The sequence below is a fragment of the Scyliorhinus torazame genome, chromosome 14, assembly GCF_047496885.1.
Source record: "Scyliorhinus torazame isolate Kashiwa2021f chromosome 14, sScyTor2.1, whole genome shotgun sequence".
Taxonomy (NCBI): domain Eukaryota; kingdom Metazoa; phylum Chordata; class Chondrichthyes; order Carcharhiniformes; family Scyliorhinidae; genus Scyliorhinus; species Scyliorhinus torazame.
Genome location: NC_092720.1, coordinates 43,678,839 through 43,694,298, shown reverse-complemented (window position 1 = coordinate 43,694,298; position 15,460 = coordinate 43,678,839). Strand labels below are relative to the sequence as shown.

General features: G+C 47.9%; 1 protein-coding gene across 25 annotated transcripts in view; it reads right to left on the bottom strand.

Moving 5' to 3' along the window:
• Positions 1-15,460, bottom strand: part of LOC140389677 (disks large homolog 1) — a 486,438-nt gene that overhangs the window by 262,556 nt on the left and 208,422 nt on the right. The window contains exons 1-2 of one of the 25 annotated variants that reach the window (XM_072474051.1): positions 9,356-9,599; positions 8,554-8,570 (exon numbers count right to left, since the gene is read on the bottom strand). The exons of the other annotated variants lie outside the window; for them this stretch is intronic. Of the exons in view, the coding sequence (XP_072330152.1) occupies positions 8,554-8,570; positions 9,356-9,584 (246 nt within the window). The 5' untranslated portion in view covers positions 9,585-9,599. Of the gene's footprint in view, positions 1-8,553; positions 8,571-9,355; positions 9,600-15,460 lie in introns of those variants that run through there. 25 annotated transcript variants of the gene reach the window in all.

The following is a 15,460-nucleotide window of genomic DNA, read 5'->3' as shown; positions in this document are numbered from 1 at the left end:
AAAACTTGCTGAGAATTCTAATATTTTAGTTTGCTCAGATTGCACTGAATCCAAAGCAGACTTTGTGGTTTCAGACATGGCTTTAATTAAGGTTCATAACATTCACAACATAAATCAGTCCTAAAAACATTGTTTTCATAACATACAATGCATATTCTGTCCATCACAAAGAGGAAATGTAGTTATTGCCCAAAACACTTGAGGGAAAAGAAAAGACTGATGATATACTCGCTTCACCAGGAATGAAATGGGACTTTGCTGCCTGAAATATAGAAAATCTGCAGTGATTTCTTCATCAAATGGAGAAAATATCCTACGAGTGCACACGAGAGCGAAAATGCTGAGTAAGTACCATAAATTGGTTTGATGCCTTCACACCCTGTGACGGTTTCATCCTTTATCAGTTAATGATGGTCAGATCAACAGCAAACCGAGGCATGTGGCATTGTTTCTGTACATTGTATTGCTTCATCTTCACCTCTTGAATGTACAGAAGCTGAGTGGTGAAATATGGTTTGCAGTAAACACAAATCAAGTACATGACAGATTTGCAGCCGGTTTTAACTTTGGCCCACCATTCTTGTTTTAATTTAAAATAATTTTTATTAAGGTTTTCATAAAATATCAATAATAAAATGAAAAAGGAACCCAACAGGGTTAAATACAAAACAGTCCAAAAAAGCAACCCTCCATATCCCCCTCCCCACTGTACATCAATAATAATTTAACGTTAACACCCCAACTTAACACAACAAATATTTACACCCCCCAGTGTAAATAACAAAAACAAAAAATAAAGTTAAACCCCCCCAGAGTTGCTGCGGCCATTGACCAATGTCTACCGTTCTGCCAGGAAGTCTAAGAGCGGTTGGCACCGCCTAAACAACCCTTGTACCGACCCTCTCAAGGTGAATTTCACCCTCTCCAACTTAATAAACCTCGCCATATAATTGATCCAGGATTCCACGCTTGGGGGCCTCGCATCCTTCCACTGAAGAAGAATCCTCCGCTGGGCTACGAGGGACGCAAAGGCCAGAATACCGGCCTCTTTCGCCTCCTGCACTCCCGGCTCCTCTGCCACCCCAAATATTGCGAGCCCCCAGCCCGGCTTGACCCTGGAACCTACCACCCTCAACACCGTCCTCGCTACACCCCTGCAGAATTCCTCCAGCGCAGGGCATGCCCAGAACATATGCGTGTGATTCGCTGGACTCCCCAAGCACCTACCACACATATCATCACCCTCAAAGAACCGGCTCATCCTTGTCCCGGTCATGTGTGCCATGTGCAGCACCGTAAACTGTATGAGGCTGAGCCTCGCGCACAATGAGGAAGAGTTCACCCTCCCAAGGGCATCTGCCCATGACCCTTCCTCGATCTCCTCTCCCAACTCCTCCTCCCACTTACCTTTCACCTCCACCACTGAGGCATCCTGGTAAGTTTCTGAGATCCTTCCCCGCTCCCCCCCCCCGCACCCCCGAGAGCACCCTGTCCTGTACTGAGCGTGGCAGCAGCCGCGGGAATTCCACCACCTGCCGCCTGGCAAACGCCCTTACCTGTAACTACCTGAAGGTGTTCCCCAGGGGGAGCCCGTACTTCTCCTCCAGCTCACCCAGGCTCGCGAACTTCCCGTGCACAGACAGGTCCCCCAACCTTCGTATCCCTGCCCTGTGACACCCCGAAAACCCTCCATCTGTTCTCCCTGGGACGAACCGGTGATTCCCCTGTATTGGGGTCCACACTGAGGCCCCAACTTCCCCCCCGTGCCGCCTCCAGTGCCCCCAGATTTTGAGGGCAGCCGCCACCACCGGGCTCGTGGTATACCTCCTTGGAGGGAACGGCAATGGCGCCGTTGCCAGCGCCCCCAGACTCGTACCCACACAAGACGCCGTTTCCAGCCTCTTCCATGCAGTCCCCTCCCCCTCCATCACCCTGTTGCTAACTTTTGGTTGTTTCAATTGGCTGTGTTTTATAACCTTTGCTCTAGAGTTGCCAGGTATCTTTATGATACCGCCACGAGGTTCAAGTTCAAGTAATGATCAACAACTCAACACACCAATTAGTAAGATTCAAATCAATACACATTTATTATACACAGTAAATTGCTACTCATGCATAAACTCTACTTTCTAGGCTATTTCTATAACTAACAGGCCCATACTTAGCTTTGGACTGGCCCACCAGGTATGGGGAACAAATGGCCTTTCGTTCGGGTTCTGAGTCTGCAGGGTTCAAAAGCTGGTATGGACTGGTAGCTAGGAGCGCCTATCTCGTAGCGAGCGTTGACTTGAGACTTGCTTGCTTGGAGGCCGCCGGACAGTTCACTCTCAGGGGTTCACTCTCAGGGGTTGCTTCGCGTTGCTGAGTGACCCTGTCAAGAAGGACAATTTGAACTTGGGGGCTTTGCTTTATAGTCCCCAGGGGCTTACCGCCCTTTGGGGCGGATCCTGTACCTGGTTTCAAGTGATTGGACTTCATTCCAATCACTTGGTTTGATTTCTCCAATGCTAGAGCGGTTCCCTGATCGTTGGGCGGTCTTTAAGTGTCCGTTAACCTCTTTTGTGTTGGCTCCTGCTGGCGCCGAGGAGTCTGGCTTGGCCTTGTTTACCTTAAAATGTTTCGATTGTTCTCGGGGATCGCTCATTACTATGTATATGGCTGCTACATTACTATGTATATGGCTGCTACATTACTATGCAGATGGCTGCTTGTATCGCTGCTATCTGGGTTTCTGCAGAGTCTAATACACAGTAAACTTGCACCTGCTAGTTTTTGCCTGTGTTGGCTGAATTTCCCTTCAGCCTTTGCGGTTCTCCATTTTAAGTCGGGAAGTGGCCAACTCAGGTGGCTACAACTCACTTGCGCACCATCGACGCATTGGCGGCCCAGTAGTACCCACAGAGGTTGGGCAATGCCAACGCCAGCCCCCCCCCCTATCTCTACTCCGCTGCAGGAACACCCTTCTCACCCTCGGAGTCCCTCGCGTCCACACAAACCCCATTATACACCTGTTGACCCGCCTAAAAAAGGCCTTCGGGATAAACACGGGGAGGCACTGGAACAGGAACAAAAACCTTGTGAGCACCGTCATTTTGACTGACTGCACCCTACCCGCCAAGGACAGCTGCAACGCGTCCCACCTCTTTGAACTCCTCCTCCATTTGCTCCACCAGCCTTGTGAAATTAGGCCTATGCAGGGCCCCCCAGCTCCTGGCCACCTGGATGCCCGAATACCTGAAGCTCCTCTCCATTCTTTTTAGTGGGAGCTCTATCCCCCTCTCCTGGTCCCCTGGGTGAACCAAGAACAGCTCACTCTTCCCCATGTTGAGCTTGTACCCAGAGAAATCCCCGAATTTCCTGAGGATCCTCATTACCTCTGGCATTCCCCCCACCAGGTCCGCCACATATAGCAGCAAGTCGTCCGCAGAGAGAGACACCCTATGCTCCTTCCTACCCTGCACCAACCCCCTCCAGTTCCTCGACTCCCTCAGTGCCATAGCCAGGGGTTCAATCGCCAGTGCGAAGAGCAGGGGGGACAGTGGACACCCCTGCCTCGTCCCTCGGTGCAATCGAAAGTACTCACACCTCCTTTTGTTCGTGGCCACACATGCCACCGGGACATCATACAACAGCCTAACCCACCTGACAAACCCCTCCCCAAACCCAAAGCTCTTCAGCACCTCCCACAGGTACCCCCACTCTAACCTATCGAAGGCTTTCTCAGCGTCCATCGCCACCAGTATCTCCGCCTCCCCCTCCCTCGCCGGCATCGTTGGTAACGTTCAGAAGCCTCCTCACATTCGCGTTCAACTGCCTCCCCTTCATGAACCCCGTCTGGTCTTCGTGGATGGCCTGCGGCACACAATCCTCAATCCTCGTGGCTAAGACCTTCGCCAGCATCTTGGCATCTACTTTTAGCAGCGAAATCAGCCTGTAAGACCCACACTGCAGGGGATCCTTGTCCCGCTTCAGGATCAAGGAGATCAGTGCCCGGGACATGGTCGGGGGCAAAGCCCACCCCCCCCCTCCCTTGCCTCATTGAAGGTCCTAACTAGCAACGGGCCCAGCAGGTCCATATATTTTTTATAGAATTTGACCGGGAAACCGTCCGGCCCCGGTGCCTTCCCCGCCTGCATGCTCTCTATCCCTTTGGTCAGCTCCTCCAGCCCAATCCCGCCACCAGTCCCTCCTCCACCATCGGCAACCTCAGTTGGTCCAGAAAGCAGCCCATCACTGTCTCCTCCAGTGGGGGCTCGAACCGATACAACACCGTGTTAAAGTCTCCCCCATTATCAGACCCCCCACTTCCAAGTCTGGGATCCGACCCAACATGCGACGCATAAAACCCACATCGTCCCAGTTCGGGGCATACACATTGACCAGTACCACCCTCTCTCCCTGCAGCTTACCACTTACCATTACGTACCTACCGCCATTGTCTGTCACAGTGCTCGACGCCTCGAATGACACTTTCTTTTCCACCAAGATCGCCACCCCTCGATTTTTGGCATCCAGCCCCGAATGAAACACCTGACCTAACCACCCTTTCCTCAATCTTACCTGGTCTGCCACCTTCAGGTGTGTCGCCTGGAGCATAACCACATCCGCCTTCAGCCCCTTCAGGTGCGCGAACACCCGGGCCCGCTTGACCGGCCCGTTCAGTCCCCTTACATTCCAGGTTATCAGCCGGATCAGGGGGCTACCCGCCCCCCTCCCCCGCGGACCAGCCATAACCCCTCCTCGGCCAGCCACGCGCCCTCACCCCACGTCCGGCCCGTTCCCCACGGCCCGTTCCCCACGGCGGCAGACCCCCGTCTCAACCCCCCCCCCATTCGCTCCAGCTCCCCCTTGACCATAGCAGCAGCAACTCGATTCCTCCCCACCCACCCACCCACCCCCAGCTAGGACCCATCCTAGCTGATTTACTCCCCCCATTGCACTTCCGCAAGTCAGCTGACTCCTGCTGACCCCGGCCACTCCCGCCTCTCCTTAGACTCCGCCCATTGTGTGACACGCCCTCCTCTTCCATTCCCCATCCGCAGGCTCTCCCCCTCCCCTCCCAAACGCGGGAAACAACCCTCGCTTCCCCACCCCGGCCCCACCCCCTCCAGCGCGAGAAAAAAAAACGCGCTTTCCACCTACCCGGCCCCGCAATCTCTGATGCAGCTCCTTTTACAGGCCCAGTCCCCTCACCCCCGACTCGGGCCTCCACCTCGCTGCCAGCTATCCACCCTGTTCCATTTGCTTACCCCCCTCCAAGAGCCCCCCTGACCAACCCAACCCAAACAGTGCCCAGCCCGCCCTAACCACCCTCATCGATCAGGAAAGGAAAAAGAAAAACAAAAGCAAAGCACCCCCCTCAAAAAGTAACATATCAACCGCAATTCCCAACCGCCCATCCCGACCCTCAATCTGTGTCCAACTTCGCGGCCTGAACAAAGGTCCACGCCTCCTCTGGAGACTCAAAATAATGGTGCCGTTCCTTGTAGGTGACCCACAGTTGCGCCGGCTGCAACATGCCAAACTTCACCCCCTTCCTGTGCAGCACTGCCTTTGCTTGATTATACCCGGCCCTACTCTTCGCCACCTCTGCACTCCAGTCCTGGTATATTCGAACCTCCACGTTCGCCCACCTGCTGTTCCTCTCCTTCTTGGCCCACCTGGCACACACTCTCACTCAGCGAGCTGATGAAACCGCACCAGCATCACCCGCGGCGGCTCGTTAGCCTTGGGCCTCCTCGCCAGCACTCTATGGGCCCCTTCCAGCTCCAGGGGTCCCTGAAAGGACCCCGCTCCCATCAGCGAGTTCAACATGGTGACCACATAGGCCCCCACATCCGGCCCCTCCAGGAGGCCCAGAATCTGCAAATTCTTCCGCCTCGACCGATTCTCCATCTCCTCGAACCACTCCTGCCATTTCTTGTGGAGCGCCTCGTGCTTTTACCGCCAGGCCTAAGATCTCGTCCTCGTTGTCGGAGATCTTCTGCCGGGCCTAGCGGATCGCCACCCCTTGGGCCATCTGTGTCTCCAGCAGCTTATCGATAGAAGCCTTCATCGGCTCAAGCAGGTCCGCTTTAATCTCCCTGAAGCAGCGCTGGATAACCTCCTGTTGCTCCTGCGCCCACTACATCCACGCTGCCTGGTCTCCGCCCGCCGCCATTTTGTTCTTCTTCCCTCGCACCTTCTTCGGGTCCACCAGCACTTTTTTAGTCGCCCCGATCCTGGTAAAAGCCATATACTGTCGGGGAACTATTGTACTCTCCTTCCCACCGCGGGAAACGTCGAAAAAGTTCCGTTGGGGGCCCTGAAAAGAGCCCAAAAGTCAGTTTTTTGCGGGAGCTGCCGAATGTGCGACTTAGCTCCGCATAGCCGCAACCGGAAGTCGGCCCACCATTCTCGATGCCCAATAGGAATGAGGTTTAAATCCCTACAGCGTGACCAAATTTAAAAGGCAAGGTCTAGTGGCATTGTACAAATGCTGGCTATATTTTAACTCTGGGCAGTCACAGTCAGCATCTAGTGTTGGCCTCAGCAGCTGTACCAAGTGCAAGGAAGCAGACGGCCCAGCAGGGGACCAAAGAGTGAATGTTTGCCTGCAGGTCAGAGGGAGCAGGTCCCACTGGAACTTCCCTCCTTGACCACAATCACCTTACACCATTGTCCCACTACTCCCCTACGCCTCCAGCCAGCTACCAAGCTGCCTCTTGCCAAGTCTACCTGGCTCCTGCCTAGCCTTCATGAGTTATTTACTTAAAGTGAGCTGTGGGATGTTAAAAATCCAGAATTTACATCAAAGCTCAGCATACTGATCACTATCTGGGCTTTCATTTACAGGTTTGTAGTTACAAACTGTAAATTCGTACTCCTTGGCTCATGAAACTACACCCTTTATACCACAGGACAGTTTCAAAAACAAAACACACAAGGACATTACTGCAGATGCCCCGCTTAGCCTGAATCTGGGCACCAAAACTAAAGAAGAAACTTTTTCTTTGAAACTGCACATTCGCATGAGGGGCACACATGGGGAAATTGGATGCCAATTCAAATTTAGAATGGTGGGGATGTTTCCAGTGAAAAGGGACATCTGGATTCCTATTTTCCACAAATTCAAAAATTTACACACTCAACATTTTAGTAAATTATAGGGCAGAATTTTCCTCCCCCAATCACGGGGCGTTCTGCTTGCCAGTGGCCGGCTGCAGGATCTTCTGGTCCAGTTGTTGTCAACGGGGTTTCCAGGTGAATGACCCCCCCCCCCCCCACTCCCGCTGCAGCGAAACCTACAGCAGGAGTATGCCGGCGGGGTGACCACAAGATGCCGACAGCGTGAAGGGCCGGAAAATGCTGCCCACAAATGGTGTTCTACATGGCCAGCTTAATTCGAACAAATCCGCAACATCTAACCTTTAAATAACATATTTAATGTCAGAAAAGGTCTCCAGGCACTTCACAGGACTTTAAGACAAAAATCAAAGAGATACCCATCCACTTTTCAACTAAAAATATTAAAACAATCACTTTATCAGCAATGAAAATTGCTTGGCCATTGCCACACCCATCTCAATTACATGGGAGGTCACGGCATCTGAACTTTCTTCCTTTATATGTCATTGTACATTGTAGCAGTATCGTTGAATGCCAATGAGTGGAGTGGCGGGGTGATTGACAAGCTAGCCTGCTCAGAATGGAAACTTCAGAAACATATTGCACTAAAACTCTTTCTTTATCTATACGGAATTGCTTTTGGCTGAAATGCATGCATCTACTGTAAGCACACTCAAATAGAAATACTCATCCTCCATGATCAACTGTTCAAAGATGTTGAATAACATTAATCAGTGGCAGGACCTTATTGCCATTGCATAATTCAAGTGTACTTTAAAAAATATATAATGCTCATTTTACCCAATAATCAAAATTGGTACCAATATATTTTGATATTCAGCCAACAATTGGCAAGGAGATTTCACTGGCTCATTGTATAATGTGCACACTTACTGATTCGGGAACATTTTATACTATCACAGTTAGGTGTAAAGCGGTTTCCATTTCACACCAACACTGGGAGATACAGGAGACAAACGCAGTCTTAGCCATGGAGCAAATCAGAGAAGTGTCAAAATAGAATGGAAATACTACATGGAGTGGTGAACCCAGTTGCCAAAGTCTGCAAGAGATCCACTGAACATTTTGTAAAGTCATCTGATTTAATTTAACTAGTTTAAGGTAAAGAAATCGCTTATTATCTACACATTTACATTTCAGATTTTGAGGTAGCTCTGTGCATGGACGTATTCAGGCATAAACAAAAGCCTCTATTAGACAGAATTGTTAGCTCCTACCTAACTGGAAAGTTAAGGTGTGAACAGGATTCTGCCTGGCCAAAACCCAAACTGCGCTGGATGGTTTCAAGCTTCAGTGAAATGGCATCTTTAGATTGGACAATAATTACCGCCTGTGCATTTAACTTCAAACCTATTCCAAGAGGCGTATCAACATAAATTATTTATTATTAATTTTGCTAAGAAAAAAAAAAGGCCTTCAGCCAACTGGCTGCATTGTACTAGCTGTCATCTCCGACTCTCTCGTATTGCTAATAGGGTATTATGTACATGCTTCTGTTGTACAGAAATTTTGAAGAGAACACAAAGGAGTCAAAAACAGCAGCAGCGTATCTGTATAATATTACCAATATGATGCAAGATGTTATTACAATCTTGCTACAACTTTAATGACCACTTGTCTTCTGAATACATGGAAACCAAATATGGAAATTACAGGAACATAGATAACGTAATTACATAGTGCATTAAGCAGTGCACCAGCAAGTTTAATACATTCTCTATCTGTTGTGTTGAAATACAAGTACTGTCAACTGAAACCCAATCTGAGGCCACGAGGGCATTTACTCTAGCACAGAGTACAATTTAATTCATCTTCAATGATGACAGACAGTCCTTTGGAGGGAAGGACAATGCAAGCAACAGCTATTTCAAATTATTTTCAAAATTGAGATAATCACAAAGAATTGGAATAACACGACTGTTCCTTTCAAATACATTGATCATTGCAAACACCCCCAGAAGCCTGTGTGCACGTCATCACAGCAGTAAACTACGGAGTTGAATTATAGGAGGCCTGGTTATCATGGCAGATAATATATTTGCTGCACAAACGCAGAGCAAAAATGAAAAATAGGTTTAACAGTTGCTTTCTGTTCCTTCAAACATCTCATCAGCAATTGACTAACTGCACCTCACCATAACACCAGATTATTGCACCTTAGCCTATCTTATTAGAAATATAGACTTGAGTATTTCAGTTAGCAAGAGTTTTACCTGAATACACCCACCACCTGTGGAGAAACAGTCAATGAAGTAGTGTCTGCGGGTAAAGAATGCAAGTAGTGTCCTCCAGCGAGAAGATTCTGCTTCATTCTCACGCGAGTTCAGCTCATCCGCTGAACTCCTCTTCGCGCATTGCTTCAGCTTTAGCCCAGCAGAATTCAGCCCGGCACCAGCATTGCCTCTGTTGGGGCGAGAGTACAAAAGCGACGTGTTGTTGCCGAAGATGTAATTCATCTCTGCAGCACTGCAGGTGGTTGCCAGGCAGAGTCTACCACTACCAGCTGCCGCTTGGAGTATATACAAGCAACTGCAGGTAGAATTACATCAGCATCACTTTTTAAGTGCAGGAGACATAACCTAGCTACCTGCAGCAATTGAAAACCTTGACTGCAAGTTCCTCAGGGCTGGAGAATACATGAGAGTTCAAAAGCTTCACACAATAGCAGCTCCTGAAAAATCACAGCGCATCAGAGGGTGCTAATTAATTTAGCTTTGCTTTCTCCTTTCCAGAGAAGCTAGAGAAGAATAAAATCCGTTGTTCCCTGTTGCTTTGTAACAATTTCGAAACGCAGGTCAATTAACAGGTAGGAACAGACATTGGACTAAACTTAGAACTGCCAAATCTTCCAGAGGGGCGGTAGGATGGTGGTGAGGTAGAGGTGAAAGAAGAGGAGAATGGACTGCAGTTACTTGACAGATATCCTTCCATGCACTTGGAAAAAAAAAGCTTCAGAAAAACAAAGCGAAAGCTCCCTGTGGCAACCATGTCACATGAACTGCAACTCGGAATATTTTATCTCATTGCAATACGAAAAGATAAATCTCATTAGTGTTTTAAAATGTTGGCTATGACGCGTGTATAATGTACAGAATCCACAAGAAGCATCTTCCCCGATGTACTTTGTATCGTGCTTGTGCCCAGATATTGACAATCCTTTCCAATGATAACTTAACAGAGAATAAACACCGGAAACAAAGCACATTTAAGGACTATTTAGGCTAAAACATCAACCGCATGGAACGATCAAGCTCTTAGAAATGAACAATGCGGTCAACCTTCCCATTTCAGTGCCATGAGACTGAATCAATATTTCACAGGAACAATCCATAATGCAGTGAAACTTCTCCTTAAAGTGAGTTTTAATGGATTTGGGTGAAACACATGAATGCTAGATGCCAAACCACCACTTCAGCAGCATTTGTCCCAAGAGGGATCAAAGTCATTTTCAATAAATATTATATTCAAGGAGGAGACAAAGTCTTGTGTTCAGCAATATTTTTGTGAGATCCATTTTTAATTGGGCACCTGGGGTTGAACTGGATAGACAAATATAAAACATTGAGAAAATAATTTCTATAGTTATCTTCTGATCAGTTTTTTAAATGCCCAAATGACTTCCTTTCTGCTCCGATTATTGCAATTTTAGATCAAAGCTGGAAAAGAACAAAACTGAGTACTTGGTGAAAATATATATTTCAGAGAAAGGAGTCAGGACAGCGATGCATCATTTTCCTGGATTGATAAGACAACAATGGGATGATGTATTCATTTCAAATTTAGTTCTATATCAGAAAATAGTTTTTCAAAGCAACTTTGGGATACCCCAGATCATAATTGGCACTTTTGAATTACAAATCAGTCTTTCTTGCTCACTCCTTTGAAAGAAAGTATTATTTAAGGAAACCACTTCATTTTCAATATAATTCCTGTCTTTACTAAAGAAAATGCTTTTATCTGAAATTCCATGAATACTTTTTGAAAATGCCACACTGCTGCTATGTTATTCTCCAAGTCTGAATAAAGATTGTAGACTTACAATTAACACAAATACTTTATTCAGAGGGTTTGTTCTGCTTCCAGAGCTCACTAGATGTAAAACAGTCAAGAGGTATCACCAGTGAAACTAAGGTAAACTGCCTATGCTAAGCTGTCTCTGTATGCTGCTGCTCACTAGCTCTGTGCTTCTAAAAGAGGCGGATCCTCCCTTGGGCTCGACCTTTATACCAGTCTCTGATGCTGCCCTCTAGTGATGCTGTGGCTGCTACATCTGTGCTGCAGTCCCTGGTGTATGTACAGATGTATGTACAGATCACTACAGCTGCCAGCTTGAAGGCAGCAAAGTGGCAAGCACTAGTGCCTCACAGCTCCAGGGGCCCGGGTGATTGCCTGTGTGGAGTTTGCAGTTCCTCCCAGTGTCTGCGTGGGTTTCCTTCGGGTGCTCCGGTTTCCTCCCACAGTCCAAAGATGTGCAGATTAAGTGGATTGGCGAAGCTAAATTGCTCGTTAGTGCCCGAAAGGTTAAGTGGGGTTACTGTGATAGGGTGGAGGCGTGAGCTTAAGTAGGGTGCTCTTTCCCAGGGCCGGTGCAGACTCGGTGGGCCAAATGGCCTCCTTCTGCATTGTAAATTCTATGATTCTATGAAGTAGCTCGACCATCTTGTTGGTTGCTTGGCAATGTCAACCTGGAGGACTGTCCCTGCACATTACTGAGCAATTCCACAGTGAACACTGTGAAATTTTCACTCCGGGCCTTTAACCTGGCTTTCTTCAGGTGACTCAAGAATGGCCTTCAAGGTCATTTTAAACTGGTACACACCGCTATTTGCAACGCACCTGCAATTTGACATAATTCTTGATGCTGAGCAAGAAGCAGGGGCGGGATTCTCCCACCCGCCGCTGGGTCGGAGAATCGCCGGGGGCTGGTGTGAATCCCGCCCCCGCTGGTTGCCGAATTCTCCGGCATCGGATATTCGGCGAGGGTGGGAATCGCGCCGCGCTGGTTGGCGCCCCCCCCACCAGCGATTCTATGGCCCGCGATGGGCCGAAGTCCCGCTGCTGGAATACCTGTCCCACTGGCGAGAATTAAACCACCTCTCTTACCGGCGGGACAAGGCGGCGTGGGCGGGCTCCAGGGTCCTGGGGCGCGCGGGGCGATTGGGCCCCGGGGGGTGCCCCCACGGTGGCCTGGCCCGCGATCGGGGCCCACCGATCCACGGGTGGGGGCACTCTTTTCCTTCCGCCTTCGCCATGGTCTCCACTATGGCGGAGGCGGAAGAGACCCCCTCCACTGCGCATGCGCGGGAATGCCGTGAGCAACCGCTGACGCTCCCGCGTATGCGCCGCACGGCAAAGTCATTTCCGCGCCAGCTGGCAGGGCACCAAAGGCCTTTCCCGCCAGCTGGCGGGGCAGAAATCAGTCCGGCGCGGGCCTAGCCCCTCACGGTGAGGGCTCGGCCCCTCAATGCGGAGAATTACGCAGCTTTGGGGCGGCGCGATGCCGGACTGACTCGTGCCGTTTTGGCATCGGTCGGCGGACATCGCGCCGACTGCGGAGAATCCCACCCCAGATCTCACTCAAAGGTATTCACATTAGTAACAAAACTTGTAAAAAGCTGTCAAAGAAATTTGAAGTGAGTGAGGCATTTTCTTAACTCTTTCCATGTCTACATGGGTCTCACCCTCACAAACCCAAAGATGTGCAAGGTAGGTAGATTGACCATGCCCCTTAATTGGAAAAAACAAATTGGGGACTCTTAAATTTTTTTTAATTTTTTTTTTAAATTTCTTAAAACCGACTCCCTCCGTTAAGAAGTGGATCAAAGAGATGCTAACTGGTACAGTTAAGAGCATTTTTATTTTTTGGAAGCTGGTTTTGAATTTAGGTTGGATAAAAGTCTGAAAGAACCTTGACCTTTGCAAAGATGTAAATTTTGGAAAATAGCAGTCACAGTTGGGGAATGTTTGGAGGTGGGGGAAACTTAACTTAGCAACAATCCAGTGATCATTTTGATGTGGATTGTTTGAAACTGATATGGGGACAAAAATTCAAGAAATATTCCATAGTTCTTGCAAGAATCCCTCAAATAACAAAACCACAGAAAGCAAAAATACAGTGAACACTTGGCAAGTATTAGGTGAGGTTCGACTGAATGTAGATTGGCTCAGTTCTAAACAGAGAATATCTAAACAGAGAATATTTAAAACAATAAAAGCAGTGATCGCCCTGCAATTCTATGCGATTAGGAGCTGATTGGAAACATGGGAAAAAAAGTGTAGAACATGCTAATGTGGACACACTCACTAGACGCAAGTGGCATCCCAAGTCAAACAATGGTTGATTCAAAAGTTTAGTAATCTGTCTCGCAATTTTTCCAGCGATTCAACGATGTTTGCATGATTTAAATACAGCAATATTGGGGGGGTTTAAAAAAAAAAAAAATCTATTCCCCACCTCTAATATTACCAGTCTCCACCCCCGTTTTAGCTGATCTGCTGCTGAAACATTCATCCATCCCTTTGCTAACCCAAGGCTGGACTATTGCACTCCTGGCTGGCCTTTCCCAATTTTCATCTCCCATAAACATGACGCCATATAAAATTCTGCTGCCCATGCCCTAAATCACACAAAGACCAGTTTACCAAGGAGTGTTCGTTGATCGACTGTAGCTCCTGGCCTTACAACACCACAATTTTAAAATTCTCATCCTAGTTTTCACATCCCGCAATCGCTTCACCCCTCCACATCTCCCCACCCATCCCCACAAACCACTGAAATATTTGGGCTTCTTCAACTTTGGCCACATGCATCGCTGATATTAATTTCTCACTCATTGATGGCTATGCTTTCTGCTGCCTCAAACTCCCAGTTCGAATTCCCTCCCTAAACGTTTAAACTTTTTGCCCCTTTCAGATGCTCCTTAGAATCTACCTCTTTGGACAAGCTTCTGGTCACCTGTCCTAATATCACAAGTAGCTTGGTCCCAAATTTTGTTTAGTAATGCTCCTAAGAAGTACCTTGGAACATTTTACTCTATTAATGGCGCGACATATACACAAGCTCTTGTTGTAAAATGATAAATTGCTTCATAAAATGATGTGCTGCAAAATCTGCAGCCAGTACCAATTACTTTTGCTGCCTTTTCTGTTGCAATCAATTCAGTTCAATTGAGACACCATTACGTGCAACAGGCCCGCATTACATTTTTTTTAAAGTCTATTTTTTTGAGAGCACATCATTTCAAGCATCGGGGTGCAGAGCAATTTTAGTATTAGCTCTGGGGCTCTCCCATTAAATTATTTGCTGCACAGAGTTCCCCATTTGCAACTTTGTCATGTGTTCCTCATCCACCGATTTGAATATCTGAAAGACAGATAATGGGCTCAGAGCTTTCTCCCAGGCGATCATTATGCTCCACCAGTTACAAGACGATGGTACGAAGCCTCCCTTGTCCCGATCCCTCACCGGTGCTGTTAAAATTTCAAACTTCAAAGTGACATAGCTTCCTCAAATTCGTAATGTCCCTTTGAACGGGCACAATAATTTTTTTTTTATTAAGGAAGTATTTATGCTGCCATTCTAAGTGCCTTCCTGCCAAATATCATTCACAAAATTAAAAGCTGCTCGATCACCGGCTTTTACCGATGCAGTCTGTAACCAGCAGGTCACAAAGTAATCACTGACATTCTGACTATCATTAGGCCAGTAGTAGAATGAGGAACTAGAGATGAAATTAGATTTTAAATGCTTGCTTATCCTGAATCACAGTCAAAACCATCAAGCCCAAGAAATTTTGCTTTCCTTTTTGGAAAACAAAATTCTCATCCATCTATGGATTTACACGACACCACTTTGCACTACATTGCTTTTAGTGGCGACAATGGAATTCATAGATCATAGAATTTACAGTGCAGAAGGAGGCCCTTCGGCCCATCGAGTCTGCACCTGTTCTTGGAAAGAGCACCCTACCCAAGGTCAACACCTCCACCCTATCCCCATAACTCAGTAAACCCACCCAACACTAAGGGCAATTTTGGATACTAAGGGCAATTTATCATGGCCAATCCACCTAACCTGCACATCTTTGGACTGTGGGAGGAAACCGGAGCACCCGGAGGAAACCCATGCACACACGGGGAGGATGTACAGACTCCGCACAGACAGTGACCAAAGCCGGAATCGAACCTGGGACCCTGGAGCTGTGAAGCAATTGTGCTATCCACAATGCTACCGTGCTGCGGTGAATTATAGCTAATCTGATTATATTCTAAATACTGGAGGAGTTTCCATCAACCCAGTACAACTCTTCATGATCCATAAACTTTAAAGTAG